The 17,180-nt window shown below is 39.8% G+C and overlaps 3 protein-coding genes across 3 annotated transcripts; 2 read left to right on the top strand and 1 right to left on the bottom strand.

Moving 5' to 3' along the window:
- Window positions 1-464: 464 nt before the first annotated feature.
- On the bottom strand, window positions 465-3,917 carry LOC147761122 (uncharacterized). The gene is made up of 6 exons (XM_087015170.1): window positions 2,950-3,917; window positions 2,124-2,291; window positions 1,720-1,857; window positions 1,287-1,430; window positions 640-742; window positions 465-469 (listed from the first exon to the last, which is right to left on the bottom strand). Exons 1-6 carry the CDS (start codon window positions 3,043-3,045, stop codon window positions 465-467), a joined length of 654 nt encoding a protein of 217 aa, XP_086871296.1. The 5' UTR covers window positions 3,046-3,917.
- A 744-nt stretch (window positions 3,918-4,661) lies between these two features.
- LOC147761121 (uncharacterized) lies at window positions 4,662-8,580 on the top strand. The gene is made up of 2 exons (XM_087014520.1): window positions 4,662-7,286; window positions 7,583-8,580. Exon 1 carries the CDS (start codon window positions 4,747-4,749, stop codon window positions 6,688-6,690), a length of 1,944 nt encoding a protein of 647 aa, XP_086870646.1. The 5' UTR covers window positions 4,662-4,746; the 3' UTR covers window positions 6,691-7,286; window positions 7,583-8,580.
- A 1,756-nt stretch (window positions 8,581-10,336) lies between these two features.
- On the top strand, window positions 10,337-15,402 carry LOC106179269 (uncharacterized). The gene is made up of 2 exons (XM_087016258.1): window positions 10,337-11,066; window positions 11,548-15,402. Exon 2 carries the CDS (start codon window positions 12,274-12,276, stop codon window positions 13,477-13,479), a length of 1,206 nt encoding a protein of 401 aa, XP_086872384.1. The 5' UTR covers window positions 10,337-11,066; window positions 11,548-12,273; the 3' UTR covers window positions 13,480-15,402.
- The last annotated feature ends 1,778 nt before the right edge of the window (window positions 15,403-17,180 follow it).

Here is a 17,180-nt window from a genome sequence, read left to right as displayed (position 1 = left end):
AAGCGTCCGTAATGACGTGGTTTGTAATTCCTGCTTCGAATGCTTCGAAGTATGAGAACCCTATTGTTGTTGCGTGTTTTGGTGCTGCTAGTACTTCTGATGTTTTTTTTATTAAAACATTGTACCAGAGGTGTTATGGGACTGTACCTACCACTGTACTCTTGGTAAAGGCCGACGGGGTGCTGGGGACGTTTTTGTTTCCTTTGATATCTGAGTATCTTGTCTGCGTCCGTCGCATTCTGAAGCAGTTCACTGGTCTGAGAGACAGTCACCTTCGCTGCGTGCACTTGCTCTCGTCTTAAGTGTAAACTCTAGAAGTAAGGATGAATATAGCCTTGTAAGTGTATAATTACGACATAAAGTCAGCCTGTATGTTAACTCGCCATACATGTGTTTCGTTATGGAAATTTGTCGCCGATAAATAGGCTCTAGCCATTACAATAGTCAATACACCGGGCGATGAACTAACCTGAAAAAGATACGGCAACGTAATCATAATATGTCACATTTTAGGACAAAGTAAGGGACATTTGCTGACTAGAGGAACAACATTAAGAGGCGAACTTACCCGAATCAAGCGTGTCGTGCGGTTTGTTAAGATAAACTCTGGCCCAGCAACGTGCGAGGCTTTCCGCGTACAGTCCTGGGGCAGGTTCCCCTGTCTCAGCCAGTGCTCCATACACCGTTCACAGTGGAAGACCGGCCTGGCCACACGGCCGGGGACGAAGTCCCTCTTCCTGATCTGGTAGAACAAAGATAAACATCGAGATTCAGATTAACGCAGCCGATTGCTTGCTGTGACTTATCTCAACAAGAACAGTTTACCGTTGATTGTTTTTCCTCTTAATCTTATTTTTTCATTTTTTTCCATTTATTTTCTTGTTTCATCTTAATAAGAGGGATATATATATATGTGTGTGTGTGTGTGTGCGTGTGTGCTTGTGTGTGTTGTAAAATGAAATCATCAAAAATAAAATAAAGTAAAACAAACAATAAAATGAATGATGAATGGAACCCTGCCTTTTATCTCTTTTCCACTCCCAGTTTTTAGTTCTGTCATATCGTCCCTGAATAAAGCATGTGCTTGAAAAGGTAAATGTTCCTGAGAAGAATCATCCTTTCCACTCTCAATTTGTTATTTTTATAGTCTAATTAAAAAGTCGTATCCAGGTTTGTCTGATTTTTGTACGTGCATGCAGCATATTACTGCTATGATCAAGGGGAAAACCTCTGCAGCATTTTCATCTTCGGGTGTCTACCGCAGTGGAGAGTGTATTTGGTGTTACCTGGATAGGAATCCCCAGTGAGTGACAATCCAGCACTGTTTTCAGTCCCTGCAGCAGCATCTCGTGGTCCTCTTGAATGAGAGACACGTCCTCCAAAGCCTCCTCTTCTTCCAGCATCGGAGGAAGGGAAGGCTGCTTCGATAGCTGAGGAAGAAATAAAATAAAATATATTTTTACTTGAAGTATGTACATAGGAACTCTATCTAGATGAAAAAAATGGATATATTTGTGAATGGCTGAATACGTAATTGAATTAACGGAAAGCTCAACCAAAGTGATAAACTATCTACACCACTTACTAACACAAACAAACTTTGAAACGAAAATGTTTGCATACATGTTTAGGTGAGTAAAATTAAAGCTATAGCCCACCCCGAGGACCCTATTGTCGCGGACTTTATGAAATGCTTTGCCTACTAGTTCTTCTACTCACAGCAGCTTTCCGTGGTATGGACAGAGGTTTCGGTGTCGGCGTCTGCATATCGTGCCCTTCAATTTCGAGTTGCACATGCTTCAGCTTAATTCTTGTTGGTCGGAACCACAGGTTGGGGAAAAGATGGGGGCCAAATGTCTAGAACACAGTGAAGTGAAACAAATCGTTTTGTTCCTTTTATTCCCATTTGATAATGACTATACTGGCGTCGCTATCAATTAAATTCTTATTGTAACATTTAAGGAGCACAATAAATAGCACATTTTACTTAAGTTTTTGCAATGATGACAAAGGGGTAAATCTTTATTAAAGATACTTAAAGTGTTTTTATCTTTGGTACATAAAGTCGATACGTTATTTCGTTGTCAGAAAACACGTTAGCCTCTGCGGAAGTTATCACTTACTTTGGCCAAATCGGTGTGCTTTTTTTCCTCTCTCGGCTTTTCCTCCAGATGAGTGGTTTTGTCATCTTGGGGCTTTTTGCTTACGGATGCCCCTGTGATAATCCCCAGTTCAGGTAACTGGGGCGCGGAAGGTTCGCCATGATGGGGTTTTCTATGCGAGGCCAAACCCTGGGAAAAATTACCTCATAGTCACTACAATACACAGACATAGAAGGGAAGGAGGTGGGGGAGGTCCCTGACATATTTCAACCAAATCAGTTATAGGTTCAAGAAAAAAAGGTGAATTCTCCCTCATCACCTTGTTAGTGGTGACCCCCTCCCCTTCCAAACACACACTCACGCACGCACACACACATATATAAATGCGCCTACTATACAGTCAACTGTCAAAGAGCATTTTGATTTCAAATGGAAAAGTAAACATTATTTTGACATCCAAAGCCTAGTTCTGTCTTGCGCATATAATGTGGTAGATCATATGGAATTTTGTTTATCGTCTCTGGTATTTTTGTTCAAAACACGGACATCTTTTCTTAGTTGTTTATATATCCATACTGTATAAATAAGCACAAGCATATACATTAAAAATGACCCTATTTTAATGATCGTGAACGATAAAAAAGCAGGTCATGGTCCTACCTTTAATCGTGTTGAAAGTAATCACATGATTTATCGGGAAGCTATCATTCCAAATCAGGCATTTTGTGTCTAAAGTTTATATACCGAGTTATACAAGAATTCAATAAACCCAAACTGGATATCGTGACCGGTCTACCTACTATTATACAAAAATAGAATGCATTATTAAATGCTCTAGCTAAGTCACCTTTGGTTTACGCCTTTGACGGCTTGCTCCCTGCGGATGATGCGAATCCAGCGTTTCTTCATTCTGTGCATTAATTTTCGGCAAAAATACAGGCATTTTGGGTGGAACAGAGTAATATATGTCTCAAATTAGTTGTCATCTCGACAAACAAAGACAGTTGCTACAAACGCCCGCCACGCTTCTATGACGTAACGGAGACTAAACGTCTCAATGACGAAGCGTAAAACGAGAAGTGACGTCATAGACTAGTTGCACTTTGTTTGGTGAAAGTTTGTCAATACTGAGTTTATTATTCAGGAAGACTTTACTAGATCTAATCGATAAAAATAGAAAAATGCAAAAACACACATCATGTTGTCACAGATACGCATTTTCTTAATTTGTTTACATTTTGCATGCAAATTCACAAAAATTCAAGTGTCAGGATTTACCAAATAATGATGGAAACGTTCCCGATTTATCAACAGCAAAAGGCGGCGCCTCCAGCCTGCCTTGTCTTATACTGGGTTGTCCTGTCCTGGTCTTGACCGCCAGGTTCTTTTTTTTTTTTTTTTTTTTTTTTTTTTGCCAGCCACCCGCCGATTATTTTAACCCGTCACCGGCCCCGCTGCCCCGGGCTACCTGCAGTCTTCATCCTCGTTTTTTACAGCGTTTTTTACAGAGTAGAATGAATCGGTGATGTAGTCGTACCAATCATCGCAAGTGAGGTCTGCATACTTCTAAACAAGCATTTTAAACCTTTGCCTTCTTGTGACTCGTCTTGCTCATCTCTGGGCTTTGAAAATTTAGGTCGATGTCGTCATTTGTCTCCACCATTCTTCCCGCCGTCCTATGTTCGACGTTCTTTTCGTATTGCTTTCGACTCCCCCAGCCAGCGTATTTCGAGTGAAATCCAAGAAGGATGTTTCTTCTGCCCACTGTGACTTCTGCGGCCTCGTAAGTAATGTCTTACATGATGGCTTTGTAGTGATCTGAAGCAAAACGGAAGGTGAATACCGATAACGAGGATGAGGCACCAACCACAATGTGGAATCACTTTCACACGTGCACAAATGGGTCATTCAGAATGTAATTTATTTGCATATTAACTATATAAGAAGTTCGATAACGGTGACCATACACAACTTTGTAAATCAGTGAATGCTTTAATATCACAGAATAAAAAATATTTGAAAATGCAAAAGTAAAAGGTTTTCTTAAATTATCACGTAACAGTGTATGCTTGTAACGTGACTTTAATTTGTCGATGGTATTTGGTTAAGCCAGCTTCCTTTCAGATTGATTAATGGCACAATTAAACCGTACAATGATCCTTTTGTTTGGCAATTCTGTATAATCTCAATAAATTGGTGTGTAAATACAATCCACCAGAAAGTCGCTTAAATTTGTAGGAGCTTTCCGATATTTTTTTGCGGTCACGTTGTCACTCGACTACGTAAACGTCATGTTAGGTATCGATCGTTAAGCATGTCAAATATTAACAAACTACGTACTTGACGCTGTTCTTTGAAAAAGATATGTGACAATGACGCATGGTGTAAGTGTCAAAATATAAATCGTTTACAAGATGAAAAATATTTACTATTCGCGCTGCAGCTTCCCTTACAAGTCAAATGTCCTTTATTTTTCCAGGATTATAAAACATAAAAAGGAACCCATGAGTCGTGGGAATATACTTTAAGCAAGAGCAAAATAAGTCATTCCAATAATTTATCCATGAATACGAACATAAAGAACTGGATTTAGCAACACAGACAACATTCAAATGCCACTGCCATCGGTTCGCCAAACAACATTATGAGCCTGGATGATGCAACTGAGATCTGCAGTCTCGATTCTTATTCACTTGATGCGGAAAAACCAGAACTCGGTCTTGAAGAGCATATCTCCATTAGACCCGCAAAAAGTCAGTTAAAAAGTAGTATCGTTAAAAAGGTTAATGTTACATCAAAACCTGGGTACCCAGCATTGGAGACTGTATGGTACCTGTACGACATATTGATCACAGACAACGCTGCAGAACTAGAAGCGTGCTTGGGAAAACTGTCTCCTCTGGACATCAAACGCCTAGTGAACACTCCGTTCGTGTATGAAAATCAAAGAAAAGCCAGTTTCAAGCAGCCTGCTCTCCATCGGCTTGAAACTCCCGCTTTCTCTGCCCCCATATCTCTGACGGTTGTTTACGGAGCCGTTCACTGCTTTGGCGTGCTGCTGAAATACGACGTCAATATTCTTACTGTTGATGACAAAGGATCCAACATTATACACGCACTGGTCTGGGCAAACCATAAATGGCCTGGTCAAGATGCCGTGCACAGACGTATGTATGGCTACCTAAACGACACGTTGTCACGCAACACCATGAAGGTCCTTCTCCACCAAGTGGACGAAACTGGACTTCGTCCACTGGAATTGGCTACCATTCTACCTTCGCTAACAATGGCTTTGATCATACTAGATACAGAGGGGATTTACAGATTTCCACAAGTTACACGTGGTTTTGACTTAATCACGTGGTACGACCTCACAGAGTACCACGTGACAAATTCCAACGAATCTTGGAGCCGCTACATGATAGCACCGAGAAAGGCCATAGCAGCATTCGATAAGAACGTGCTGAAGGATCCAGCTCTGTATTCTTTCATGGCATCGCCGGTCATATCAACGATGATCAGCAACAGCGTCTCAAGCTTGTGGATCTTGTTGCTTGTAACGGACACAATTACCGTGATCTATGCCATGCTGGTCTGGTTTGCCGTCATATACATTTGGTTTAATGATATATTTCAAGACGAGGACGTGACTTGGGCGACCTTTATAAATAATGATACTGTTTTGGATTGCAAGAAGGACCTGCACAACGACATGTTTGTCAAAATGCAATGGCAGATAGGACAAATAAGCATCTACATTTGTCTAACTTTTTCTTGCATCAACATTCTATATGTAATAGGGACAATTTTACTAACCATCTGCAAAACGAGAGTTTTAAATCACAAGCAGTACGCCATGTATTTCTTCGCACTTTGCAACAGGCAAAACACCATCGTGAGCGTTCGTTTTTTCAGAGTCGTAAATTTCTTCAGGGATGTTTTTATCGTTTTGTCTTTTCTTCTGTCAATACAAAATGACAAGTCAGACGATGTAAAGGCATTCATCCTTATGTTTTTAGCAACGGCCGGCGCTATGAATATGATGGACATCCATTACGTACTTCAACTGTTCCCAAAGCTAGGACACTACGTTCAACTTGGCCGACATCTTCTTTTCGACTTCCTCTACGTAGGTCTACTTGGATCGGTGTGCATGTTTTGGTTTATGCCTGGGTTTTATTCTTTCTTTCGAAGTGAATGCAGTGCAGATTTCAAAGATGGGTCGTCCAGTATCTACACTCTATCCAAAATGATACTGAACATGGTGCATGTCACAAAAGGCGTGAAACCGCCCTTTGTACTCGTTGTGATGTACATGCATATCGGCTATGTTGCATTTGTAGCGATCATAGCACTAAACTTCATGATCGCTGTGTTTTCAGAAACTGTTTCCCGGTTGTACGAAAGCAAGGACGTCATAATGTCCCTGCAGAAACTGTTAGTTATGAACGGCATTGAATCAATGACCAGACCGATGTTAGTAATGTTGAAATGGAAAAAGGGCATGATCGAGAAAGACGGGCGGTTGTTTTTACCAGTGCACCACGAGCCTTGTTTGCTACAGAAAAGGAGAGCATTGAACACGTAGAGGGAATACAATTGTCTGGCGTCCAAATACAACATCTTTGAAAACAACGCCATTGCACAGAAACATTTCAATAAGACATACACCTTAATAATGGCACTTTTCACACGTCAAGGAGTTGAGTAAAATGAAAACAAGACGGAACAATAAAATGTCGGTTTTCTGGTGTGACGCTGCAACAGAAACTTGTTATATTCGGAATTTTATACGTGCTCGTTATATACAGTAACTATTGGTCATATCTTATGTAGTCGTGTTGTATCGACGTCGTTCCCGCTGCTGTGCATTTGTTAGTCAATTTTTTTCTTTTGTATGGCTTGATGACATTCCATCTCAGGCAGCATTTTTCACTTTTCTATATAAAGTAAAAAACAGATTGAAATAGGGATCCAGTCGAGCATAGTAGACCCTGCTTGGTGCGATCCATCTCAACAGTAAGCTTACTAAGGGTGTGTTTGTTTTTCTTTTTTCTTTATCTCATTTTCTTTTTTTCTATTTATTTTCTTATTTTATGTCATAAGCGTTGTTACTGGACGAGACAACATATACCTGAGCTGGTCCTTACAGGGAAACAGGCGAGAGGGGAGGAACAAAGGCAGGTCTGTCTTACTTAGATGGGCAAATAATTACATGTTGTATAATGAAATCGTAGAAGAAAATAAAAATGAATAATTTTAAAGGAGTTTTTTCAGGATCTTTTTCACACATTTACACATTTTTTTTTACAATTCTTATTCTGTCAAGCATCCCTGAATAAACTCATACGTGTACTCGAAAAGACAAAAATTCAGCTATATTATCATTTTCACACTCTTTTTTACTTTTTTTTTCACATTTTTTCTGATAACAAGGCGTTTCAGTGCTTATCTACTGTTTTGTACATGTTTATATTCAGCGTGCTACTGCTATGCTCGATTAGGAAAACCCAGAGTTTCTCCTCTGCAGCAATGTCACCATCTGATGTCTACCGCACTGAAGAATGTATCTGGTGTTAGCTGGATAGGAATCCCAAGAGAGTGACAGTCGATCCAGCATTGTTTTCAGACTTTGCAGTAGCATCTCGTGGTCCTGGTGAATGAGAGACATGTCCTTCAAAGTGTCCGCTTCTTCCATCATCGGGGCAATGGAAGACTGCTCGATATCTAAAGCAGAAATAGAAAAGAGATAATTTAACTTGAATTACGTAAATGAATAGATATGTAAATGGAAAAATAGAAAATGGGATATTTGTGAATGCATGGGTCCTTAAATAAATTGATAAAAAAAATCAACCAAATGATTTACTATCTAAACCACTTACAGAAACAAATTTTAAAACGAAAATATTTGCATACATGTGTAGGTGAGTAAAAGAGAAGCTATAGTCCACCCCTAGGACCTCACTGTCGCAGTACGCCTAAAACGATGGGGTCAAAATGTCCAAATACAGTAAGAACACAGTAAGGCAAAACTTATCGTTTTGTTACTTTTATTATCATTTTGTTGCGACTATGATTATGTCGATCTCAATTGAATTCTTATTGAAACGTAAAAGGAGCACAACAAATAGCACATTTCACTTTCGGCAAATGAAGTTTTTCGTTGCTTTTCGTGCAATGATGGTAAATGGGTTAATCGTTAATAAAGACACTTTAAGTGTTTTATCTTTGATGCATGATGTCGATACGTTATTTCTTTGTCCAAAAAAAAAAAAAAAAAACGTTAGCCTCTGCGGAAGTTATCGCTTACTCTGGTCAAATCGGTGTGCTTTTTTCCGCTCTCGGCTTTTCTTCCAGATTAGTGGTTTTGTCATCTAGTGGTTTTTTTTTGCTTACGGAGGCCCCAGTGATTATCCCCCGATCTGGTAGCTGGGGTGCGAAAGGTTCCCTGTGATGGGGTTTCCTATGCCCAGCCAATATCTGGTAAAAATCGCCTCACATTCACTACCATACATAGGCGTGCCTTGAAGTAGGGGTGGGGATGCGGGAGGTCCCTGGTATCTTTCACCCAAATCAGTCAAGAAACAAGGCGAATCCTCCCTCATCACTATGTTAGTGGTTACCCCCCCTCCTCACACACACACACACACACACACACACACACACACACACATCTACAGTATTGTAGCAACCGTCAAAGTGTAATTTGACTTCAAATGGAAGGGTTAACATTATTCTGACATTTACAGTCAAGTTCCGTCTTGCGCATGTAATGTGGACAGTCAGACGGAATTTTGTTGAGCATCTCTGATATTTTTGTTCAACACAGGGCTTTCTTTTCTTAATTGTTTATATGCGAACTACATTCTGTGTTATAAGAAGCATTTGCATTTAAAAAAAACCTAATTCGATTGAACGCGAACGATAAAAAGGGCAATAAGGCAAAGGCCTACTTTTAATCATGGTGAAAGTAATCACATGATTTCCCGGGAAGTTATTCTGTCAAATGAGACATTTCGTGTCTAACATTCATATACCAAGTTAAACAAGAAATCAATAAACCCAAACTAGATAGTGTGATAGGTCTACCTTCTGTAGGCCTAATGCCTAATGATAACAACAGAAAGCAAAGATAAATGCTCCTAGTCACCTTTGGTTTACGTCTCTGACGGCTTCCACCCTGCGGATAATGTGAATCCAGCGTTTCTTCATTTTGTGCATTAATTTTTGGCATAAATACATGCATTTTTGGTGAAACAGAATAAAGTACGTCTCAAATACATGACACAGACTCGACAAACAGAGGCAGTTGCTACAAACGCCCGCCACGTTTCTATGACGTTATATATGAGGGAATAAACGCCTCTAGGTCGTAATGTAATAACGAGAGGTGACGTCCTAGACCAGTTGCATTTTGTTTGGTGACAGTGTCAATATTGTTTATTGACAGACTACTATTGATATTGTTTATTGACAGACTACTATTGATAAAACTTCAATAATACAATAGCACAGATATCGTATCTTCAGGGGAGACCGGGACTAGTTGGCCCCCGGGGTAAGTTGGCCCCCTATCAATTTATGACAAAGTAACTATGGGGTAAAAGAATTGACTTCATTTTGTAAAGTGAACGTGTCCAACAGTGCTAAGAAAGCGTCGGCAGTGAGTCCAAATGAAATAATTTAGCATCTTAAAGTAACTTTATTAAAAAGAGTTGATGGGGGGGGGGGGGGGGCAACTTACCCCGGGGTCCAACTAGCCCCGGTCTCCCCTAATGCATTGTGAATGATTCACCAGTGTCCAAAATGCCTATAGGCTTTTGTGTAGTGCGGTATAGTCAAGCGGGCGGGCACCCAGGCAAGCAGGACATTGGTAGAAGTTCAGTAAGTTAATAATAATTACAGGAACTACATGTGCTATAGAAGTGTTTGATACACACGACCTTAGATTACATATTGTATCTACTGTTTCACCTTCACATTGCCTAAGTGTAATTAAGTACGAGAGCGAAAACATGTAATTTGAGGATGAGGAAAATTGTGGATAATTGCACACAGAGAGTCCATAATTACCGCGCTGGATTGTAAAAGAAAACGATAATTTGCAAATATTACTTTTCTTCATACCTACAACGAAAACAAATAGCTTTTCTAACGCTAGTCAACCAATACAAATTAGGTTTTGCTAAATAAAAACATGGCATATAATTTCCAAATTGGCAATGCGAAGGTCTCCGAATTTACGCAGTGCAATAGCTTTAATACAAAGTGTATATTTCCTATGCTGACATTTTAACTGGATGATGCCTTTGTAGAAAGTTAATAATGTTTTTACGATTGCGTGTATCTTTAAAGTCGTGAGACAAAGACTCGGAGAAAGTGAGAACGTCATCAATATATTCAGACCCAAGAGAAACCTGCCTGGATTAAAATACAGACCACACGGTTAACTAATCGGTTTAAAAAGGTCTACGCATAGCTTCAATGCACCTTATTAAGTAACAGGAGTTTTGTTTAAGCTACGTTATTGATTAAAGCAACAATGGTTTGATCATCTGCCGACGCCATTTGGACTTTTCGGAGGTCTAAGGCTGCGTCTGCACGCGTGTCAAGATACCTCCTGTGTGGTACGTCAGTCGGTGTTATCTTCACCATTATAATGCAGACACGAGCCAAGTCTGACACTGGTGTGGATTGGGTGTGGATTTACAATTGCAGTAGCTCCGCGCACTGACTGCGCCCCTAACTGTATCCCCGGGAGGGAAGGGCGTATAAGGAATTAAACATTTTTGGATGTTGTGAAGGGAGATTCCCACGTTACTCTGACGAAAGGAATAGCTGATAAGAGGAGGTCACGCGGCATGACGGATATCTCTTCCTGGCAGTAGAATCGCGAGCACGTTAACGGGACTAGGAGAAGGGGATTTGAATGTCATGTTGCAAATCGCAGAGGGAAAAAAGGTTAGGATTTGAGGTATTAGTTACTTTGTCTGAAAGGAGCTTTTGTTTGATGCTGTACTGTGTTTGGAAACTCGCAGTGACCTAAGCGGTAATCATACATTTTATATCTGATCAGATCAAAATATTTAGACTGGTGTTTGGAGGCAGTTGTGGAAAAGAGCACGGCGAACCGTCGTTATGAAGACATAAGCTCAGGTGTCGCTGTCTTTCAACTTTAAAGCGTGGCTTATATTGTGAAAAATGCCAATGTTCTTTTCGCTATAAGCGATTATTAAACTGTGTTTTTGTTGATAGTGGATACAACAGCTATAGGCATATGAGCACATTGGAAGATGCAACACGCGTCGTTAAAGTTTCTCTCTTCTGGGTATTAACTGTTCATTTGTTCGTTACTAGTCGTTTTAAAGGACGCGTAACCGCAGCATTTCTTTTCTATAATATTGACTGTGACGAAATACAATCTAGATTCATTCTTTTTCAGACATTGGTATTTTAAAAACCGACTTTATAGGAAAAAGGAAATCAAGCCAGCCGTACATATTGAACGAGAAGAGAAAATTTTTTTTTAAAAAAAACGTCCGTCTTAAAAGGATGGTGTTAGTATGACTTGAAGCTCTTTGCCGGTGGCTACCCCAGAAATAAGCATTTTTAGCCAAACCGCTAGCGGGTGGCTACCAGACCGACGCGAATTAAGATACCTTTTCTTATTATGGCAAACAGTGGTCTACTGCGTCTCGTGGGCGGACTTAGTATGGGCAAACTATTGGACAATTATCAATTGAGCGCAAGCCTATAAACAGAGGAAAAACAATTTAGAAACCTTAGGAATTGACGAATTGCATGGTGCAGTGTCTTTGTGCATTTGCCCAACGAATGGAAAGTGTTTTTATTGCGTGTTTCAATATTAGACCATGCAATTTCCTTAGAACATTCTAATTACCTAACACGTCCATTCGTGACCATATATAAGTGGTAACGCATAAGTTGTATAGAGTTGGCAAGGAAGGAACGATATGTGCATGTATTTACAAAAGCACGAGGAGCAATGCTGCTACCAAGAGATCAACAACAGACAGGGGCCTTTCTGATCAGGAGCAGCATACTTAGACAACAACAAACTATCAGTGTGCTCCCCAGGCCGGTTCGAAATCTCTCTCCTGGCTACAGATAACAAATACTGTCAACCAAATGATACAGAAACAGTAAGATGGATGATAACGACACACTTCTAAAGTATCATTTCTCTGGCTCTGACAACAAGTCAGTACCAACCCATGACACTATACTTCCGGCTCCTGTCCTCAAAGGACTGGAGGATTACTATGTTCCTTGTCTTGCCGCTATAGGGTGCTGCGTCAACCTAATATCGTCCGTGATATTCAGTCGCAATACAACGCTGCGGCGATTCTCGTCGTCGCATTATTTAGCGGCAGTGACAGCGGCCGACACCGGCTTCATGATGACACTTCTCATCATGTGGCTTCCGCGAATTCATATAAGCTTTTATCTGGAAGAAGGCTTCTGTCAGCTATTTCTATCATGCAATTATATCTTTCATTTCCTATCCATATGGTTCAACGTGGCCTTCTTGACTGATGTGTACATTAGCACGTGCAGGCCGAGCAAGGCGAAAGAAATGTGCACGGTCATCCGTAGCAAGTTTGTAATTACCGGATTAACCGTTCTGGCCATTGTGATGTTCATGCATGTCACCTGGATGTCAGGCGTGATACAGGGTATGTGCATGCTATTAGTCCCCTATGACCCAGAACTTGCTTTTATTGATAAAATACAAACTGTGGTGACCATACTGATGCCCGACCTAACTCTCGTGATCCTAATTGCCTTAATAGTGAAAAAGAAAGTCTCTGATCTATGCCCAAGTTTCAGGCAAAATGCCAATTCTGTCAGTAACGGATGCGGGCAGGTTCGCACGCATTACGTCAGAAACACGCCTGCAGACGGCGCCTCCCTGGGGACTCAAATGGCTAACAGCGTCCACAGTTCTGACATGACTATCGTCGCCATGTGTCTTGTCCTTCTGCATGTTGTCACCACATTGCCAGACCACTGTATAAAGCTGTGGTTCTATTCTCTGCAGATGGTCTATGGAGACATGGGGTTTCAGCCCAGCCCTTACGAGTATTCGCTACAGAAGCTTTTCTCTCACCTAGGGCAGCTCCGATTCGTCCTAAACTTCGTCATGTTTATCATAGTTTCAAGCGACTTTCAAACCGCCATCCGAGACTCGGTATCATTGATCTGTAAAAGATTATTTAAGTGCTCTCCCAGGCGGAAGAGGGCACCCAGGTGCACCGACGGAAGAGTTATAGAAGAGAGCTTCTCCCTAACTGACGAAACCGTGTCTAAATCCACCACAGGTGACGTGAAACACGCTGATGTGGAGGTGTAGGCATTCAAGGTACACTTGTATCATCACAATTACTTAGTGATCTTGCACAGCACAAACACCTGTCAGGAGTTTTGTAACGTTAATGTATTATCTCCCATTTGAGGAAGTTTGCATCAATACGTGCACATGCTTGCTTGATAGAATTCCTGATACATTTGTTGTCGCTTTCGTGTTCGTAGGTAGTGGGAGAACTGCGACGATAGAAAAATACATGTAAAACGATGTTTAAAAGCCATTGGAATCGTTCCAAATTTTTGGGCAATTCTGGCCTTCTGATTAAGGTAGAAATCACTCGTAAGACGATGTTTAATACACGGTATACTTGCAAGCATGGGCAAAAATGTGAGGTTTCACTTAACAAGTCGTGATGAATTGTTACCCTCGATGTAAACGTATAAGCCTCATTACACTTGGCATGTTATCTAGCGAACATTATATTGTACATGAACATTTTACACGATGGTGTTGGTTTTTTTTTCTTGTGAGATATGTGATATTTAGTGCTATTGTTATGAAAGGGCAAAAGTAGTAGAAATCATAAGAACAATTCATCTATCATCTGTCATTTCTCTTGGTTGATTTTGACCTGTTAATTGTCTGCAGGTCGCCGTGTTTTCCAAATGAATATTGATCTCTTAGGAATAAAACAAGATTGAAAGGAGATGTCTTGAAACCAAATGTAGGAGACTGGGCCTCAAGAATTGTATTCGAAAAGTCTGAGGCTAACTTGCAGTGCATAAGTTAGTTAACTTCAAAGTTGTCGAATACAAAAAAATGAATTTAAAGGTTTGACAAAAGTGTCCATTTGTGGGCCTCTTTTTTGGCCGAAGTTGGTCTGTTTGTTATAAATAACCAGCACCTACGTATTGTTAAACTGAACTTTAAGTAGCAAATTAAGAAACAGTCTTTTATGAATGTTTTCTGAGGTAGGTTTTACTTCATACAGACTGAAGGCAGTCCCTGATCTAGGGTTAGATGTATAAGCTACTTCTTTCTCAACCAATGAACCCCTAATGAAAATCCCATTTCTACATGATGTTAGTTTTAGCAATCTCTATTACTGTGTTTTTTAAAGTTTAAGACAAGAAGAAAAAAAGGCATGAAAAAAAAAAAAACCAAATGCCTAAGCACTGAGAGTTTCGAACTCACCAAAGTGGTATTTAGTGAGAACGGAGCATGTTGATGGCAACAGAAATCTTTTTTTCCAACTCCCAAATGGCAATTCCAAGCTCATTTGTCATAAAGAGGGGATCCATGTCAGAAAACTTGTCAAATGTGCCTTTAGAAGCACTACAACTAAATGAAACGTAGTACTGCCGTATTGAACAGAAGTCCATTTATATTGTATTGTATTTGCAACAGATATCGAATCTTTCTTTGTGGTATATGCATATCATAAACGTGGTGTTATACCATATCTTGTATATTTTATGGGCGTCTGTCACTTATACTTATGTTTGATATATTAGTATTTAACATTCAGTAGTTAAAATGGTATTCAAAGGATAATCTCCGAGGGTTTGAAAGCTAGCATTTATACCAGCGTTGTTTCGTATAATCGAACTGTTGAATTAGGCGAGAATAAAACCTAGTTACACGATACAGTTGTGCATTGCTTGTCGCGATAAAGCAACGGTGCTTAGAAAGCCACATTAAATTTCTGGCATTTTCCAAGACAGCTTTTTGTTGCAGAGGTAACTCGAGGTTAACGTGCCTACGTGTAGCTTTTTATTTAGATTTTCTCAGAAGAACAAAAAGTGAATGCATTTACAAGGAATTGTGCTTAGAATATCAAAATGTAAAGCTATCGCGGTTTTGCATTAATGATTTATGTATGCTTGAATATATGTTACTCCATTGTAATATTTGGAAACTTAATACCCAGAGAAGTCGGTAAGAATAAAGCTTGTGTTTTATGTCATACATTAAAGTCTGAAAGCGTGATTTATTTGTCGATGCTATAGAATCACTGATCAAAACTTTTTTCACCCCACCCGAATATGTGCACTATACGTGTAAGATAATGAGACTATATACTGTATTCTCTCTCTCTCTCTCTCTCTCTCTCTCACACACACACACACACACACACAAACACACACACACACACACACACATACAGGCACACGCACAATAACACATACGTGTACATGTAGAGAATGAGGCAATGAATACTTTCTCTTTCTCTCTCTCTCTCTCCCTCTCTCTCTCTCTCTTTCTCTCTCTCTCTCTCTCTCTCTTAATACTGTGGTCATATTCAGCAGAAATAAAATATAATTCGTCAACTCCAGTGCGGGGAAACAGACGTTATTACTGAGTAATTGTTCGCGCTGTTTTGCGTGCACCCTAACAAAAACTGGAATAACAGTAAGCTGCGGCTACATGGGGGACAAATAAAGCATGAACTTTAAACGATATAATTCGGCCTGACATTTATTCCACCCAAACCACATCACAATGAAATTATCTATTTCAGTCAAGCACTTTTGGGACAATTACACCTAATCATAGAGAACATATTATGTGAATACCTTCGATGTTATCAAAACTGACGAGTGGTCGTATGGGATTCTGTGGTTGAAAAAAAATCCCCTGGAAATTGGACTTAAAATCAAAGCAGGACTTTGTGAACCGAGATCCAGCGGCGCCAATCAGAAAACCTCGATGAAGAGGAGTGTATTCCACGCTGAGAAGAGAATCGAAATTGATTTTGAGAAAAACAACAAATTATGAGCATCGGGGTGCCCATAAGTCCAAAAAGGGGAGGTGATTGTAAAGACAATAACCAAAGATAACTCAAGTGTTTGCCACCTGGGCGAATCATAATTATATAGAATCTATCGTGCAATGTCAACCTTGTGACAATGAGAGACCACGTGAGGGCCGATTTTTCACAACACAAACGTTGTTACTTCACAGCTTGAATGTTAGCAAATCAGATCAGGGTATTGAGGCGAACGAAATTACATAACAAAATGTTGACGGTAAAATCTCTATGAACGAAACTTCATCATTGCCTCTCTGGATGATGGCAATAAAGATCACAATAAACTATAATTAGGCATGAACGAGATCTGGATATTTACAGATTTGGCAGATCTATATATATATATGCACTGACAAAGGCAATTTGCGATCTTGCTTTCGTGTTTTAGTTTTGTTGTTTCATCAGAAGCAATCTTTCTTCCATTCGTGAACCCCTGGTACGGAGCACTGTGTTGGCATGTCACATCAGGACACTGCTTATTTAATTGCGTCTCTGAGTCCCTGGTAAAATTCCAGAATTGGCTTTGACTTAAATATTTAATTGAATCCGTATTAACATTTGAGACATTGCGTCTGAAAGATGTATTAACTTGAATAATAATAATAATAATAATAATAATAATAATAATAATAATAATAATAATAATAAAATGCAGATGAAGAAGAAGAAGAACAGCACAAACAACACAACAATCATAATAATGTAGATACATAAACAAATGAAAAATATAGGGGAAATGGCATCTTTAGATAACGATTTCTCTTTTAATATCTTAGTCTTAAAGCAGCATAAGAGGGGAATAATAGCAAACAGGTCATTGCTCGAAGTAATTAGTTTCTATTACTGTTATTGATAGAGCCAGAAAGGATCTAAAACGACGTTTCTCCCAACCTGTGCTTCCCTGCACGCTGGAACCAATTAACTTTGTTGTACG

This window comes from Lingula anatina, chromosome 6 (genome assembly GCF_051362555.1).
Source record: "Lingula anatina isolate TDL-2025a chromosome 6, LinAna3.0, whole genome shotgun sequence".
NCBI lineage: Eukaryota > Metazoa > Brachiopoda > Lingulata > Lingulida > Lingulidae > Lingula > Lingula anatina.
Note: the sequence above shows the minus strand (reverse complement) of the source record. Positions and strands in the feature narration are given on the sequence as shown.